General features: G+C 28.8%; 5 protein-coding genes across 5 annotated transcripts; 2 read left to right on the top strand and 3 right to left on the bottom strand.

Annotated features, from left to right (window-relative positions):
- The first annotated feature begins 1,170 nt into the window (after window positions 1–1,170).
- OCT59_002028 (uncharacterized protein) lies at window positions 1,171–3,177 on the top strand. The gene is made up of 2 exons (XM_025308321.2): window positions 1,171–1,802; window positions 1,872–3,177. Exons 1-2 carry the CDS (start codon window positions 1,439–1,441, stop codon window positions 2,045–2,047), a joined length of 540 nt encoding a protein of 179 aa, XP_025181368.1. The 5' UTR covers window positions 1,171–1,438; the 3' UTR covers window positions 2,048–3,177.
- A 128-nt stretch (window positions 3,178–3,305) lies between these two features.
- OCT59_002027 (uncharacterized protein) lies at window positions 3,306–3,654 on the bottom strand (the record flags this gene model as incomplete). Its single annotated transcript, XM_025316025.2, has 1 exon — window positions 3,306–3,654. Exon 1 carries the CDS (start codon window positions 3,543–3,545, stop codon window positions 3,306–3,308), a length of 240 nt encoding a protein of 79 aa, XP_025181369.1. The 5' UTR covers window positions 3,546–3,654.
- Window positions 3,655–4,048: 394 nt separating this feature from the next.
- Window positions 4,049–7,632, top strand: OCT59_002026 (uncharacterized protein). The gene is made up of 14 exons (XM_025309198.2): window positions 4,049–4,627; window positions 4,715–4,777; window positions 4,838–4,936; window positions 5,014–5,086; window positions 5,154–5,178; window positions 5,248–5,302; window positions 5,371–5,439; window positions 5,515–5,663; window positions 5,735–5,888; window positions 5,972–6,081; window positions 6,198–6,320; window positions 6,386–6,696; window positions 6,777–6,919; window positions 6,982–7,632. Exons 1-14 carry the CDS (start codon window positions 4,373–4,375, stop codon window positions 7,225–7,227), a joined length of 1,875 nt encoding a protein of 624 aa, XP_025181370.2. The 5' UTR covers window positions 4,049–4,372; the 3' UTR covers window positions 7,228–7,632.
- A 1,238-nt stretch (window positions 7,633–8,870) lies between these two features.
- Window positions 8,871–9,690, bottom strand: OCT59_002025 (uncharacterized protein; the record flags this gene model as incomplete). The annotated part of the gene is made up of 4 exons (XM_066144207.1): window positions 8,871–8,923; window positions 9,088–9,228; window positions 9,433–9,496; window positions 9,565–9,690. 4 exons carry the CDS (start codon window positions 9,688–9,690, stop codon window positions 8,871–8,873), a joined length of 384 nt encoding a protein of 127 aa, XP_065995390.1.
- Window positions 9,691–10,925: 1,235 nt separating this feature from the next.
- Window positions 10,926–12,314, bottom strand: OCT59_002024 (uncharacterized protein; the record flags this gene model as incomplete). Its single annotated transcript, XM_025316027.2, has 3 exons — window positions 10,926–11,747; window positions 11,840–12,145; window positions 12,243–12,314. The coding sequence occupies 3 exons, from the start codon at window positions 12,312–12,314 to the stop codon at window positions 11,121–11,123; spliced, it is 1,005 nt and encodes a 334-aa protein (XP_025181372.1). The 3' UTR covers window positions 10,926–11,120.
- Window positions 12,315–13,626: the final 1,312 nt, after the last annotated feature.

The following is a 13,626-nucleotide window of genomic DNA, read 5'->3' as shown; positions in this document are numbered from 1 at the left end:
TTTATGAATTATCAATTTACCATAATGAACAATTCACACACATAGTGGCTTAAATCATCTCATTCCCTAAAAACTTGTGCAAATTCTTTTTTTACTATTATTAAGGGTAGACCGGTAGAATGACTGATCATATAATAGAGATCAGCATAGTTTTGACGATAACAAGTTAAAAGATATTGAAAGTGTAATATTTTTGGTTTCGTATCTAAGGCAAGTAGTTTGTGAAGATGATCATAAAATCCAAAATTTACTGAAAGAAAGCAAAGCTAATACTTGATACATAGACATGCCATGGTTAATAGATATTTTCGAGTTGTAAAGTTTACTCAAAGAAAATAAAGTTCAATCACGTAAAATGATGTAATGTCTGTGCGACATAAAAACCTATATTAAACACCAGAATATCTCACTCTGGAAAGTAATACTACAGTGCGGTACCTCTATAATAACTGACCCAATTTTATAGTCATAATGTGACATTTTCAAAAAGATGTCATATTAGCAAAAAATAATATTATAAAATTCTAACCGATAATTATAATAAAGCATATCAAGAGCTTTTAAACTTATCAGGTTAGATTAAAAAATAATGAATTTTGCTAGTGTTACATAAGTTTAAAATTCGGGTAATTTATTATGATGGGAAAAATTTGAGAATAAGTGATTTTTGTGTAACATAAAAAAAAATAATCATTTGATAGTGCTTATTAAAATAAATCATTTTAGCTTATAAACTTACCCATGCAAAAATTTTGAAAAAAAATTAAAAAAAATTTTGGTAGTTTTTATTTATTACAAATTATATTATGCTTATTTCTCAAAAAGGAATTACAGGAAAACTTGCTAAAAAAAATATAAATTCTATAGAAAAGTTCCTGATGATATATTTAATCAAATTACTTTTAAATAATTATAATAAATAATAAATTATATATAAAAAATTATATATAATTCTAATTAACATTAAGTATTGTATTAGCCAATCAAATTTATTTTAAGTTATGTGATTTTGTATTATGTCAGCAAAAAAAATTGAGATATTTGCTTAATGTATTTATCTTTTTATTAAAGGCTATCTAATTTTAAAATTTTATAAAATTCTGACCATTAGATCACAAGATATAAGGGGTACCTATTATAGAGGTACCGCACTGTATTTTTTTAAATAGCGCTATGTCAACTATCACTCTTAGTTGTTTGGTCGTAGCCTCGTAGGTGAAAACCCTTACGAAAATGCTTCCAATGTAAAAGTTAATAAGACAGAGGCGGTTAGCGAACTCAAGAATGCTATCAAGGAAAAAAATACACAAGCTTTCGCTAACGTTGGGTAAAGACATCAAACTATGGGAAGGTCGACATTTCCCTCGAAGAAGAAAATGAAAAACTTGATCTCGTTAATACAAAAATAAATGTTAATATTAAGGAGGAGCTTGGTGGTATGGAACTGCTTCCACTTTCGAAGATTAGCAAACACTTTTCCTCCCAGCCAGTCGACGAACACATACATATCATCATACAGCGTCCTGTTGAAACGAAGGAAGTTCACTGCACCGCAATGTATGGGCGTAAGTCAAAAAAGTTTCAGTGGACAGTAACCCGTAGACAAATAACCTTATTAGCTTTGAAGTCTCGGCTTCGCACATGCTTCACATTTCCGGATGGGACAGAAGACAAACACATCGTTATAAATCGTGAGTTTGGCAACGATAAAGAAATTATTTGTTTGGCTGATGATGAGGATTTGGCGAGTGTAATCTGGACTCAGGGATTTAAGGTGGATCTCCCAATCGTCGTGGACACATGTAAGTATCGTTTATTTTTGAGAATATTTCGTAACACGTCTGACAGAAATTAATTTGGATGTTTTATAGCACAACAGCCATTTTCGTCGTGGACATTTTCCCAAATCAATACGTTATTTGGATTAACAGCCGATAGTTATATTGATCTCCCCAGGTTCGAAGGAGAGTTAGCTAAAACAACCAATTACGAAAAGATATTGGAGCACATTTTGGATACAATGCTAATATTTTGTGCAATTGGATAAAAGGATATTGCTACTATGGTATCATTTGCAAAATATAGAATATAGGATGTAAGTGACAATAACATTCTTAAATGGATTATGGATATGTAGAAGAGCGGGATACAAGTGTTAACAAGTAACTCCGCAGCAATTTCATACATCATACCTTTGAACGCGTAAATGTACAATTTAAGTTTGACAAATTAAATAAATGTTTTGATATTATTATATTTTTTACTACGAGTTGTGGAGCAAGAAAATGTTAACAGCTTCATAAATAGATTTAATTGTAATGGAAGCATTTGAAATTACTTGTTTTTTATTGCTCTTATTCAATTTGGTATAATAAGTAATGTTTTAATCTGGATAGTAATGAAGTTATGACCAATTAAGAAGCAGTGTTATTTTCACCGGGGATTGTAAAACTATGCATTAATATATAGTTGATATATTAAATAATTAAAATATAATTTTACTAGCATTATTTATTTTATAGGGAGCTAGGAGTAAATAGGCTTTTTTCCCTCAGAAGGATAAGAGCGTGTCACTCTGTCACTCATAAATATACATCAGATATTCATATGATATAACGTGATTATTTAATTGTTTTAAACTTTAAATATTTTAAATGCACAAAAATAAAAAATTACTTGCATATATTCTTTAATAAAAAATTTATATTCTTGTCACAAAAAATTATGGTAGAGTACAACGTTATATTGATCCACTCACAAACTCACAATTATAGTAAATCGTCTCAAATTATTACTTTTAATTGACCATAACTATTAAGAAATTAGAGAATATTACCCTACCGCTAATAGTCTTTTTCGTAATCCGGTTGTTAATGACCTATGCGTTTCCGGTTGCAAATTGTTCCACCCATTTGACTCACCTGCAGGTGTCCAATATTCACAGATGCATTATTTTGATTATCCGAATCTTTCTCCCGAATTTTTCCAGTTCTTAGAAAATATAATACGGATTAGTACTTGTAAGAAAAACATTTTACATTAACATTATACAAATTAAATGACATAAACAGCTTTCGCAAAACGTCGAACACTGTAGACTAGCAGTCCAGCTTGCGCTAAGCGTCGAACTAGCAGTTCATCACTGTTGAAAAGCTCATTCCTTCAGACTAGCAGTCCCAGCTTGCACTAAAGCGTCGAACTAGCAGTTCATCACTGGAGACTAGCAGTCCCAGCTCGCGCTAAGCGTCGAACTAGCAGTTCGTCACTGTTGGACTAAGCTCTTAACTTATCAAATCCCTATCCAACTAATAAAACAATACTTTCCAATCGTCCAGGATTTCTTGAGCTTTTTTCTCGCACGTAATATCATACTCAGAAACGGGACTTGCCACTATTTCAAGTTCTTTTCTTTTCTTACACGATCCAGCAATTTCTTCCTTTCTTTTTTGCCCCGTTTTTGCATCATAATATTTTATTATATTATCGCAGATCCAATCTTCAGTAGTAGTAACGTGATAAAAAGCGAATAGTGATGATGTAGTCATTGTCCGTTATAATACAATATGATAAAAATATAGCTGTTAATATAAACTTGGTGAACATAAAAAATTAGTTTTTATAGATCAAAAATTTCCCGATCATCACATGATATAGCAATCAGAGAATCTTGGGAAAACGCGTTAATATAGGTTTTTATGTCGCACAGGCAGCTTCTAATGCGTATTACGTCACATAACTTTCGATTCAGATTTCACGCTTATTTTTTAGTACAATTTATAACTCTATTTTCTCTTCTCTTTCTAAAAAAAAGAAAGAAAAAAACTTTAATAATCAAATAAATAAATAACAAAAAGAAACTTTTTTTTTACTGTAAATAACACGACTGCTACCTTCAAAATTCTTCTGCAATGCTCAAAAGTTAAGTATTTTAATGGTTAATATCTGTTACGCATCAAGCGTACCCGCGTCTCTTCTTGTTGCATGGGGACCATCAAGCCCTGCCTGGTTGTTCAACACGAAAAGGTAGCTTACTTGGTCAGACAGAAAGGATGCTGGAATACTAACGTCCCAGGGTTTACATGCAAATCTTCCGTGTTCAACACACGTGTAAGATAAGAGGTTGCGGGAAAGAACTTGCATCTGGGAGAGTGTCGGTCTATGTTGCAGGAGGCTACCACTCTGTCTGATCGTTTCAACACGAAAGGGTGGCGAGGGTCAATATGCTGTAATATCAGGGTTTGCCTGCAAACTCCATATGTCTCAACACGCATGAAGCGACCGAATAACTTAGACCCAATGACAAGTACAAGGAAACTGATAAATGGGTCTGTGAATTATTAATAGCTAACCAAAAATTTCTTTTTGCAAACAGATGAATAAGCTTGATAAGTTTATGTTGGATTTTGTTCCAAAGAACTCTGAAATAAACGAGTTCTTCACCAAGACAACTTTGAGATGGTGGAACCATGTCGACCTTTTTACAAGATCCATATACGCCGTGAACCCTGTTATAACACCACAAGAAGTGTTGAATGAATATGATCAAAGTCTTTCCAAAATCATAAATACTAAAGGTATCAATACTTCTGTAGTGGAACATATTAAAAGTTTCCAAAAAAAGATGATTGTAAGTTTTCCTATCTACTATTATTCATTGTCTTAGTATATCTTCTTTATTAATACCATTTATTAATTGTTTTCAACGATTCATTAGCTGGCTCAAACGTTGAAAACTATCGGTCTTACTTTACTTGATTTAAGAAGACAACAAGCGAAAGTAAGCATAAAAGTCATTGCATATCATGAAGCATCTTATATTAACGTCAATTTCTTTTAGAAAAGGAAAATTACGACTGAGATAACAAGAGAAGATTTCCAAACTGCGGTGGAGAATGATCGAATGAACAAAAAAGCGGAAATCTTTTCTGATGATTATGTAAGTTTGCCTAGTAAGGTTAGAATTAAACCAGATTAGTATTTTTCTGTATTTTAAAATAATTGAATTTTGAATAGACTCGAGAGCCAGATGAAGTAGACGATGAAAATTTCCGATCTCCTTATTCCAGCGTTAATAATTCTCCACCACGTGCTGTTGTTACTTCTCCCCTTCAACATGACTCTCATTCACAGTCTCAACGACCTCAAATTTCCAGTCCGTCAGATCCTTCCATATCTGAGGTAATTATATTTACATTAATGTTTAGTACGAAAAAGTGGTTCCCTTATACTTACTGGATGTAAGCGCAGGCAGAAACTGATGTTTATAACTCCGAGAACGATGACGAATCATGAAATGCTCGAGGTAAATTATATCTGGGCAGGTGTTGTTAGCTGTAAATATTTATTATTCTTACTACTATCTGTCTGAAGGAGGCGATTGATGATCAAGAATTGAAGAAGGAAATCAACAATAAAGTGGAAGTGGTGAAGGAAAACAAAGTAAATCATCATTGAGAATTTTTAGGCATCGATTTTCTTTTAAGAGTAATAAAGATTTATTCTTTTGCCATTTAGAAAGGACCATTTAGAATGAGCGAGGAAAATCGAGAGGAGATTGCGAAAGCCTATAGAGCGATGGATACAGAATACATGTGGAAACTTTCATCTGGGAGAATAGTCGAAGAGGAATTGTTTGAACTCGGAAATGACTTGGAGTTTGAACAGTAAGTATTCATGTATGTGAGATTACGTTTGTGTAGGAATAATTATAATAAATTGCATTTTTGTTTCATAGTGCCATTCATTCCTTTATTCTTGATGTTGAAGATGAGTTAATTATGGAACATTTCATTGAGGAAGAACTTGAAGAGATAAGTAGCGCACCTATTCCGGAGGTACCTGAGCTCTCAGATGAAGTTAACGATTTTTTATGTAAATTCCTTGGCAAGGTAATAAATATTTCATTTACATATTACTAGCAACATGCGTATACTGTAATAAGTCACCAAGCCTCTTTTCTCTTCTGTTGTAGATTAACTTGAACGAGATCCGACAGATAATAAAAGAATCAATTTTTGGTGATGATTACAACCGTGAGAAGCATCATGATGTAGATTATATATGCCTGGCTTTATATTCTTTGTATGTAGTTCTTTTTATTTTGTCCTTGTGACTGTCACACATATGGATCTCGTTAGAGTTTTTGTGAAGGCTGTTACGTCAATAGTGGACTGACTGAAAGTGAAAACTAATTACAGGGTGAGAGAAATAGAAAACGGTAATCTCAAGGACACGAATCTAGAGAATTGGTATAACTGCCATGTGTGGAATGTAATATTCGATCAAGCTTTCGGAGACATAAAGGCGGTGGCTATTGTCAGGTAATTTTTTTACCTTAAAAAAAAAAGGTAGCTTCTTTGATCTGACTAGGTTTTTTATAATCAAGGGGCGAAAGTACGAGTATATCAACGGCCACACGAAAAAACAAAAAAACAAAAAGGAAATTAGGGGAACGTCGTAAAATCGGTCGCAGAGGGGATTGGATTATCAGGGCTGTTGGTAACGGCAACAAAGATGAATTTGGGGCCGGGGAGGCGGGTAAAGATTGGATAGACAAATATGGAACAAAGTATCTTAAAGAAATCGGACTAAAGCTCCCTAAGACGCTCAAAGATATGTTTGTAAATTTAATGGAAAGAATAAATTGGAACGAAGAGATGCGCAGAAAAATACAAACATTAGGTATTATTCATAGAGGTATGTGCCAGAAACTTGATTCTTACGAGATTTATTTATCAAATGCTCGTCGTTAATAAAGTATATTAATTCTGTAATAGGCCTTACGATGATAATGGTATATGTTGACAACCCTAAAGGTCATATCTGCAGGTTTCGGCGTTGTGATCTGATGGAAGTTCCAGACACAGTGGAAAAATTTGATTCCGTTTTGACGATCCTGGCGTCTGTTCTGAATGCAAAGGTTAGATTCATACTTTCGTTCTCTGTTTCATTATACAAAATTAACATATTTGTAAACGTTAGTCTGTAGTACAACAGACGATAAAGGTGGTTCAAACAGGACAGACTACAAAATCATTTAAGAGTGCCGGGCTCCGAAAACGATCTCAAGATGAGAATCAGCACCAGTTATCTGCGTGCATGTCAACTCCGAAGAAAGCGAAAGTATACGATAAAATGAATATCACAAGATCATATCCTGCATCTCCATGTCCTGAATCAGATAGCGAGCATGGTTCTAATATAACAGCTTCGACCCCTAAAAATTAAATTTTATGTATCACGAAATATTCGCATAAATTTATAAGTTCTAGAAGTATATAAAGTAAAAAAATATCTGTAATTTTGCGATATTCAGCTTTACCAATATATTTAAAACTTCCTAGAATCTGAGTATCTGACACATAAGTCATCAGGTAAAAAATTATTAATTGTGCAGTGTTGTAACCATTACTCGACCCCGACTTTGGGGATATCTCAGAGATTGGATTCGATTTCAGAAAAAATTCAAAACTACATATTTTAGAGAATCGATTCTCAACATACGATAATAATAGTAAAGGTCATATTCAAAAAAGGTCATTTGTATTTTAAGTAAAATCACATGTACCATCAAAATTAGATCACAACAAAAATTTTAAGGTTCGCAATAAAAGCGTATATTTTTAGGAGAGTAATTATTATAAGTATTATATTAGATAATTTACATAACAGATAATATAGCGTAGTAAAAATTTCAAATTTTTTAGAAAAATTCATTTTTTTACCAGAAATTCAATATGTTTTTGCCGTTGATTAATGATAATACATGTTTTAACTTCCACCTCCTAATATTCATTTTATATTTCAAATATTAATTACATCCGATATTTTTTCTATTACTCTTGATTCTCATAAGACTCTTCCTCCATTAGCCAAAATTTTGATAATACTGCAGAAAAAAATCCTTCATTTATAATATTCACAATTTATAATTTTTTTAATTCAGGTATAGATAAATTACAATTGACTGATTATTGCTACAAAGTGGTTATAAACAATGCTGAATAATTTATATGAAATAAAGTTTTTAAAATAATATCGAAGTCATATGATAAAAAAGGATATTTGTAATACATTCAAAGTTCATGTATATTTATTTCCTTAGATTTTTAATTAGTACAGTAACATTGGATGTATCTACTATTCATCGCGTGAATCACTGAATCAAGTTTTCCGTAATTATTGTTAATATTTGATACTTAATGTTCGGATGGAAAATAAGCAAAATAAGTTAGAAACCCTAAAAGTGATTTTAATGATAGTATGTAGAAACGAATGTTTATTTATATTTATATTACTATAAATAACGCGCGCACATATTTTTTAATCAGCTTCTTTCACGAATTCGGATTCTTTCTTTCAGAAAATAAATCCCTTACTTTTTTATTTTTATTTTTTATAGCTAATAGAACTCAAACATAGTACAAACTACGTATATATACTGTATATAGAGTAGAATTTGAAACTAATGTAAGGCCACAACCGTCTACCGTTGTTATAGTCTTATAGGGAAAATAGGACCTCGAAAAAAAAATCGACGCCATTCCTCATTAGGACTAACAGGAGCACGTGACTTTTACAACTAAATACATTTATTTTAGAGGAAAACCCGGTACGATTGATCAAATTTTCAAAAATTTGTACTTTGCCCTATATATACTTACAGTACAGTATATTATAGAATTTTTCTTTTTTTTTTTCATGTGATATCCAAATATTTATATATTAAATGGACATTTAGATACCAATGTCCATTTTATATGTGGTTATTTAGACACCAATGTGGCAATGTCCATTTAATCATAGTGATAATTTGGACACCAATGTCCATTTATTAATTATAGTAGTTATTTGGACATTTAATATAATGATTAATGATTATTTGGACAATTGGACGTCATAAAAATCAACCGTACTGTTGTACCTATAAGACAAAATTTTATCAAAATAATATATTTTATTAAAGAAATACTAATTTTGCTTATTACATAAAAATTATAGGCTAATTACATTAATTTTTTTTTTTTTTGGAAAAAAAAGAATTTTTTCATCATTAATAAATTTCAAATAAATAAGAATTTGAATTACCTTTTTTAAACTTAAATTCCGTATCAATAGTAATAAGATAAGATAAAGAAATTTGAGTTAAATAAATTAAAAGAAATAATTTACTAGTATAAAAATCATTAAAAATATTTAAACCAATAATTGAATGATAAAATAATGATACTAAAATGGTTAATATGTTCCAATAAATGATTAGATTGAATATTTTATAATTATTATTATTATAATTTTTATTATTATTATTATTATAATTATAATAATAATAATAATGACGTTTACTCTTTTGTAAAATTTGTATAAATCTAACCATAACGTAAGCGTCAATAAAAATATCAATTATTATGGTTAAATTCATTAAATAAAAACCTTTTTCTTTGATTCCTTTTTCATGATTGTTTTGATAAGAAATTTCAAAAAAAATATATGCAACCTGAGAATTAAAACTTTGATTAAAAATCATATTAATTATATCTTTTAGTGATATGTTATTAAACTTACATTAAATGCTGCTCTTGTTACAAGTAGAACAATATTAATCCACATGTCAACTTTCTTGGTAAGTTCAGATTTATTCTTTTCATATTTGCTGATAAGAATTAATATATAAGCAGCCAAAGATTGCATCATAAAATAATTAAAAATCATTTGTACATAGTTGACCCTCATATACATTTCGCAAGACAGATTAATTATCATAAAGAACAGAAGGCTTGTTATGGAACATATAAAGCTGCTAATATTAAAAATAATTTTGAGAAAAGATAAACTTTTATCCCGTCCAGAACAGTAAAGAAGGATCGACTTTACAAAATTATGAAAAGAAACCTAATAAAATTATGGAACGAACGAAAATAAATTTAAAAATAAATTAATTTAATGAGTAAATTAATTTAGTAAGTTGGTAAATTATAATTAAATTTATCTAAACCAACCATAGATACGAAACCAATAAAGAGCGTATCATATTTAATTTCTTCCATTTTTAAAGTACAATAGATATTGTTATTTTTGTAATTTGACTGAAGAATGGTTGCTCTTTTTATGAGTATTTAAAATGGAATCGTTAGACGTCATAATCGGCGTAAGTCAGATAAGCCTTAAATAAAAACATTAAAACTTGATTCGGTTATGAGCGTTATAAGCTTAAATAAAACAAAATATAAAAAGTATGTCGTTACCTTTATTTAGAAAGTCATATTGCTGATTCATACTTAATATATATGATTTTCTTTGGCGTAAAATACGTAAATACTGATATCGAATTAGTCACATGTTATTCAAATATTATGATTAACATTATATTTTTATGGTTTTTGATTATAATTTTTTGGTGGCCTATATTTTTTTTCTGTAAAAACAAGAAATTATAAGCGTACATATATAGTAATCCAAGTGTACATATATAGTAACCTATTAAAAGAACATTTAAAAAGTCCGATAAAAGAAATTCTCCGTGGAAAAAAAAAAAATTTCTAGGATTTAACTAAAAAAGGTACAAAATATTGTTCAAAATTTCTATTATTCCTTTTATCTCTTTTGAAAGGTACCATTTATATATTTTTAGCCTCATGGTAGAAATTCTTTGAAAAGAAAAAAAATCACGATTGATTGCGGTCAACCATCATATGGCGTTGGCGTTGTACTATTATACGAATTTCTTAATTTAGATTGAATGGACATTTTGTTATTATTTATAAATGTTAAATTTTTTGTTCTGAAACAGATAATGAAACTCCGACTACAATAAATGCTTAAAAAGGAAATATGTTACGTGTATTTATGCATAAAGTTGATACGCATGACATGAAATTGATCGACGGTAATTTAGTAACATTAGTAATGTCTACCCAAAATTATTTAATCATTTAATACAGTATTTTATTTTATTATATTATTTTACTAAAAAATAAAAATTGAAAGTGGAAAATAATTTGAAAAATGTTTTTTTTTTACATCTATAAACAAAGTGAGTTCGTAAATTAAAAAATATATAAAAGTCTTTTTTTTTTTTTTACGATGTGAAAAAACTGCACTACACTGCACTGCAGATTCTATTAAATTGATTGTCTTTTATCACTCTTTCCTAAAAACATTGACATTACTTCATAAAATGTTACGGGCTGTTGTGAAATTCCAACCTCCTCATTTGAGTCTATCCTCTCAATATTATAACCCTGTTCCATCTTAATTTCATTCCGAACATCCTTAAGGGACATATTTACCAACATTCCGTTAGAGGCTCTTAACACAACGTCTTCACTGATAATTGAAATGTTACTTGATGGCCTTGTCCTTTCTAAATCGTTTTCTAAACTCCCTTCGCTAGTTGGTGTTGGATTATCTAATTTTTCTACGTCAAATGTTATTAAATATGATAAGGTAACAAAAACAAAGGTTTGTATTGCGTATCCGACAATTGGAACACTTAATATTATGATATTAATATGTTGTATTGTTGCTAAAGATATAAGTAATGCATTCCATATTATTGAATTTTTTGGAATGTTTTGATTGGATTTTAAAAATTTTCTTATATATTGAATTAAATGAAATATAAAATATATATCTATTAGAAGATCTGTAATAGTTGCTGCTAAAAGAAATATTCTTCCATTATTCACATTATTATCACATTCACCATCAAATGTTATTTGTGGTCTTAATAATGAGATGTATATAATCTAAAAAAGATGAAGGATTTTCGTTAATAATTATTTATTTATTATAATTAACTCTTTTTTTTTTTATTAAATTTATTAAATTAAATACTTACGAATAATAAACTTCTCATTAAAAGTAATAAATAACCAAATCGATCTTTCAAATTTCCAAATTGTCTTAATTTCCAGATTATGTAAATCATGATCAATTCCGTGAAAGCGAAATTGGTTATCATTTGTAAATATGTGACAGCAAAACATTTTGTTAAAGACATATTAATTTTTGTGAAAAGTATTCCAATATTGGTTATACCGAAAGCGAGTCCACATAAATTTAGTACTATTTTTATCGTATTTAATGATTTTGAAGTATTCACTTGATAAATAAGGATCGATTTAATAAGATTATGTAAAGAAGCCTTAAAACGTAAAGAAAAAAAAACAAAAATGTTAAAATGTTAAAAAAAATGTTAAAAAAGTGAAAAAATAAAATTTCGAACATAATTTTGAACTTACCATAAACATTATTATTATAATTGTTAATAAATAATGAAAATTGACAAAATTCGTATTTTCCAAGATTTTCATGATTTTTTTTTTTAAAAGTAAAAAAAAAATATGTGAAAGTGAAATTTTATTTATTACAAAGAAGTTGAAAAAAAAAGAAATGAAAGTTTTTTGATGTTTATTAATTACAAAAATGTTAGGTTATAAAATATACAAAAATCAAGAAAAAAAAAAAAAAGTATTTTCAACTCGTATATATACTAGATTGAAGTGTAATATGATTTAAGATTTAAACAACTGATGAACAATACTTAAATAATTGTGGACAATAGTTGTACTGTACGTAAGGTTTCAGGTCGATTTATCAATCCCTTTTATAATTTTATCGAAATTTCTCCGAACAGATTTCTAAAAATAACATTCATTATGTGTATAAATTTTTATTTTATTATTTTACAAATACACGCGATAAAAAAAATTTTTTTTTTTCACCCTGTTTATATAAACATTGTTTTGATACTAAATAATGTACCTAAAAAAATAAATTTTTTTTTTTTTTCACGCTTTTTCAGTAATCTCTTATGCAAGGTTATGCACAAATTTTTTAATAGATAATTCCTAATTTAAGGAGTGTCTCACCTTTCACACATGAAACAGCTTTTATTAGATCATCTCTAAATTTGGATTTTGTAATCGGAGATTTTTTCCGATCTTAAAAATCCTAAAGATTTGATTGGCCCAAGAATAAAAGTACATATAAGTAAATATCATATATAATATACATATATAATATATATATATATATATATATATATATATATACACTTTATTTTGAAAATAAAAAAGATTTTTCTTCAAATTTATTGAATTCATTAAAAATGGAATTTATCTAGTGTTTATTAATACGTTTTTTATTCATGTCTATTCAGGTTTTCAACAATAAAAAATGAGGCATTGTATTCAATTTTCCTAAAATTTTTACAATTTTGTGTTTGAAAAATATCAAGTTTTTGAAGAATTCCAGAAGTTTCACTTCTTATTCCGATTCAATTTCCCCGCACTTGTCTTACTGACTCGATATGGTAATATACTATATAATTGAAATTCGATCGAATTAGATTGACTATATATAAAGGATAAAAATTAAATTAATAATATACTTTTATACTTGCTTATTAAACCCTTAGATAAACTACTATTTGGATAATTGGATTGATGATTAAAGTTGCTTGCTCTTGCTCTTTCCCTTGTCCGCTTTTGTTGGCAACTAACCATCTCCTTCGTATCATGTTAAATGATTATTAAAAATATATTTATAGGTAAATATAAATAAATAATAATAATATGAAAAGGAAATCGAAATATTAATTGAGAAAAGAAATAATGAAACAAA

This window comes from Rhizophagus irregularis, chromosome 10 (genome assembly GCF_026210795.1).
Source record: "Rhizophagus irregularis chromosome 10, complete sequence".
Taxonomy (NCBI): domain Eukaryota; kingdom Fungi; phylum Glomeromycota; class Glomeromycetes; order Glomerales; family Glomeraceae; genus Rhizophagus; species Rhizophagus irregularis.
Note: the sequence above shows the minus strand (reverse complement) of the source record. Positions and strands in the feature narration are given on the sequence as shown.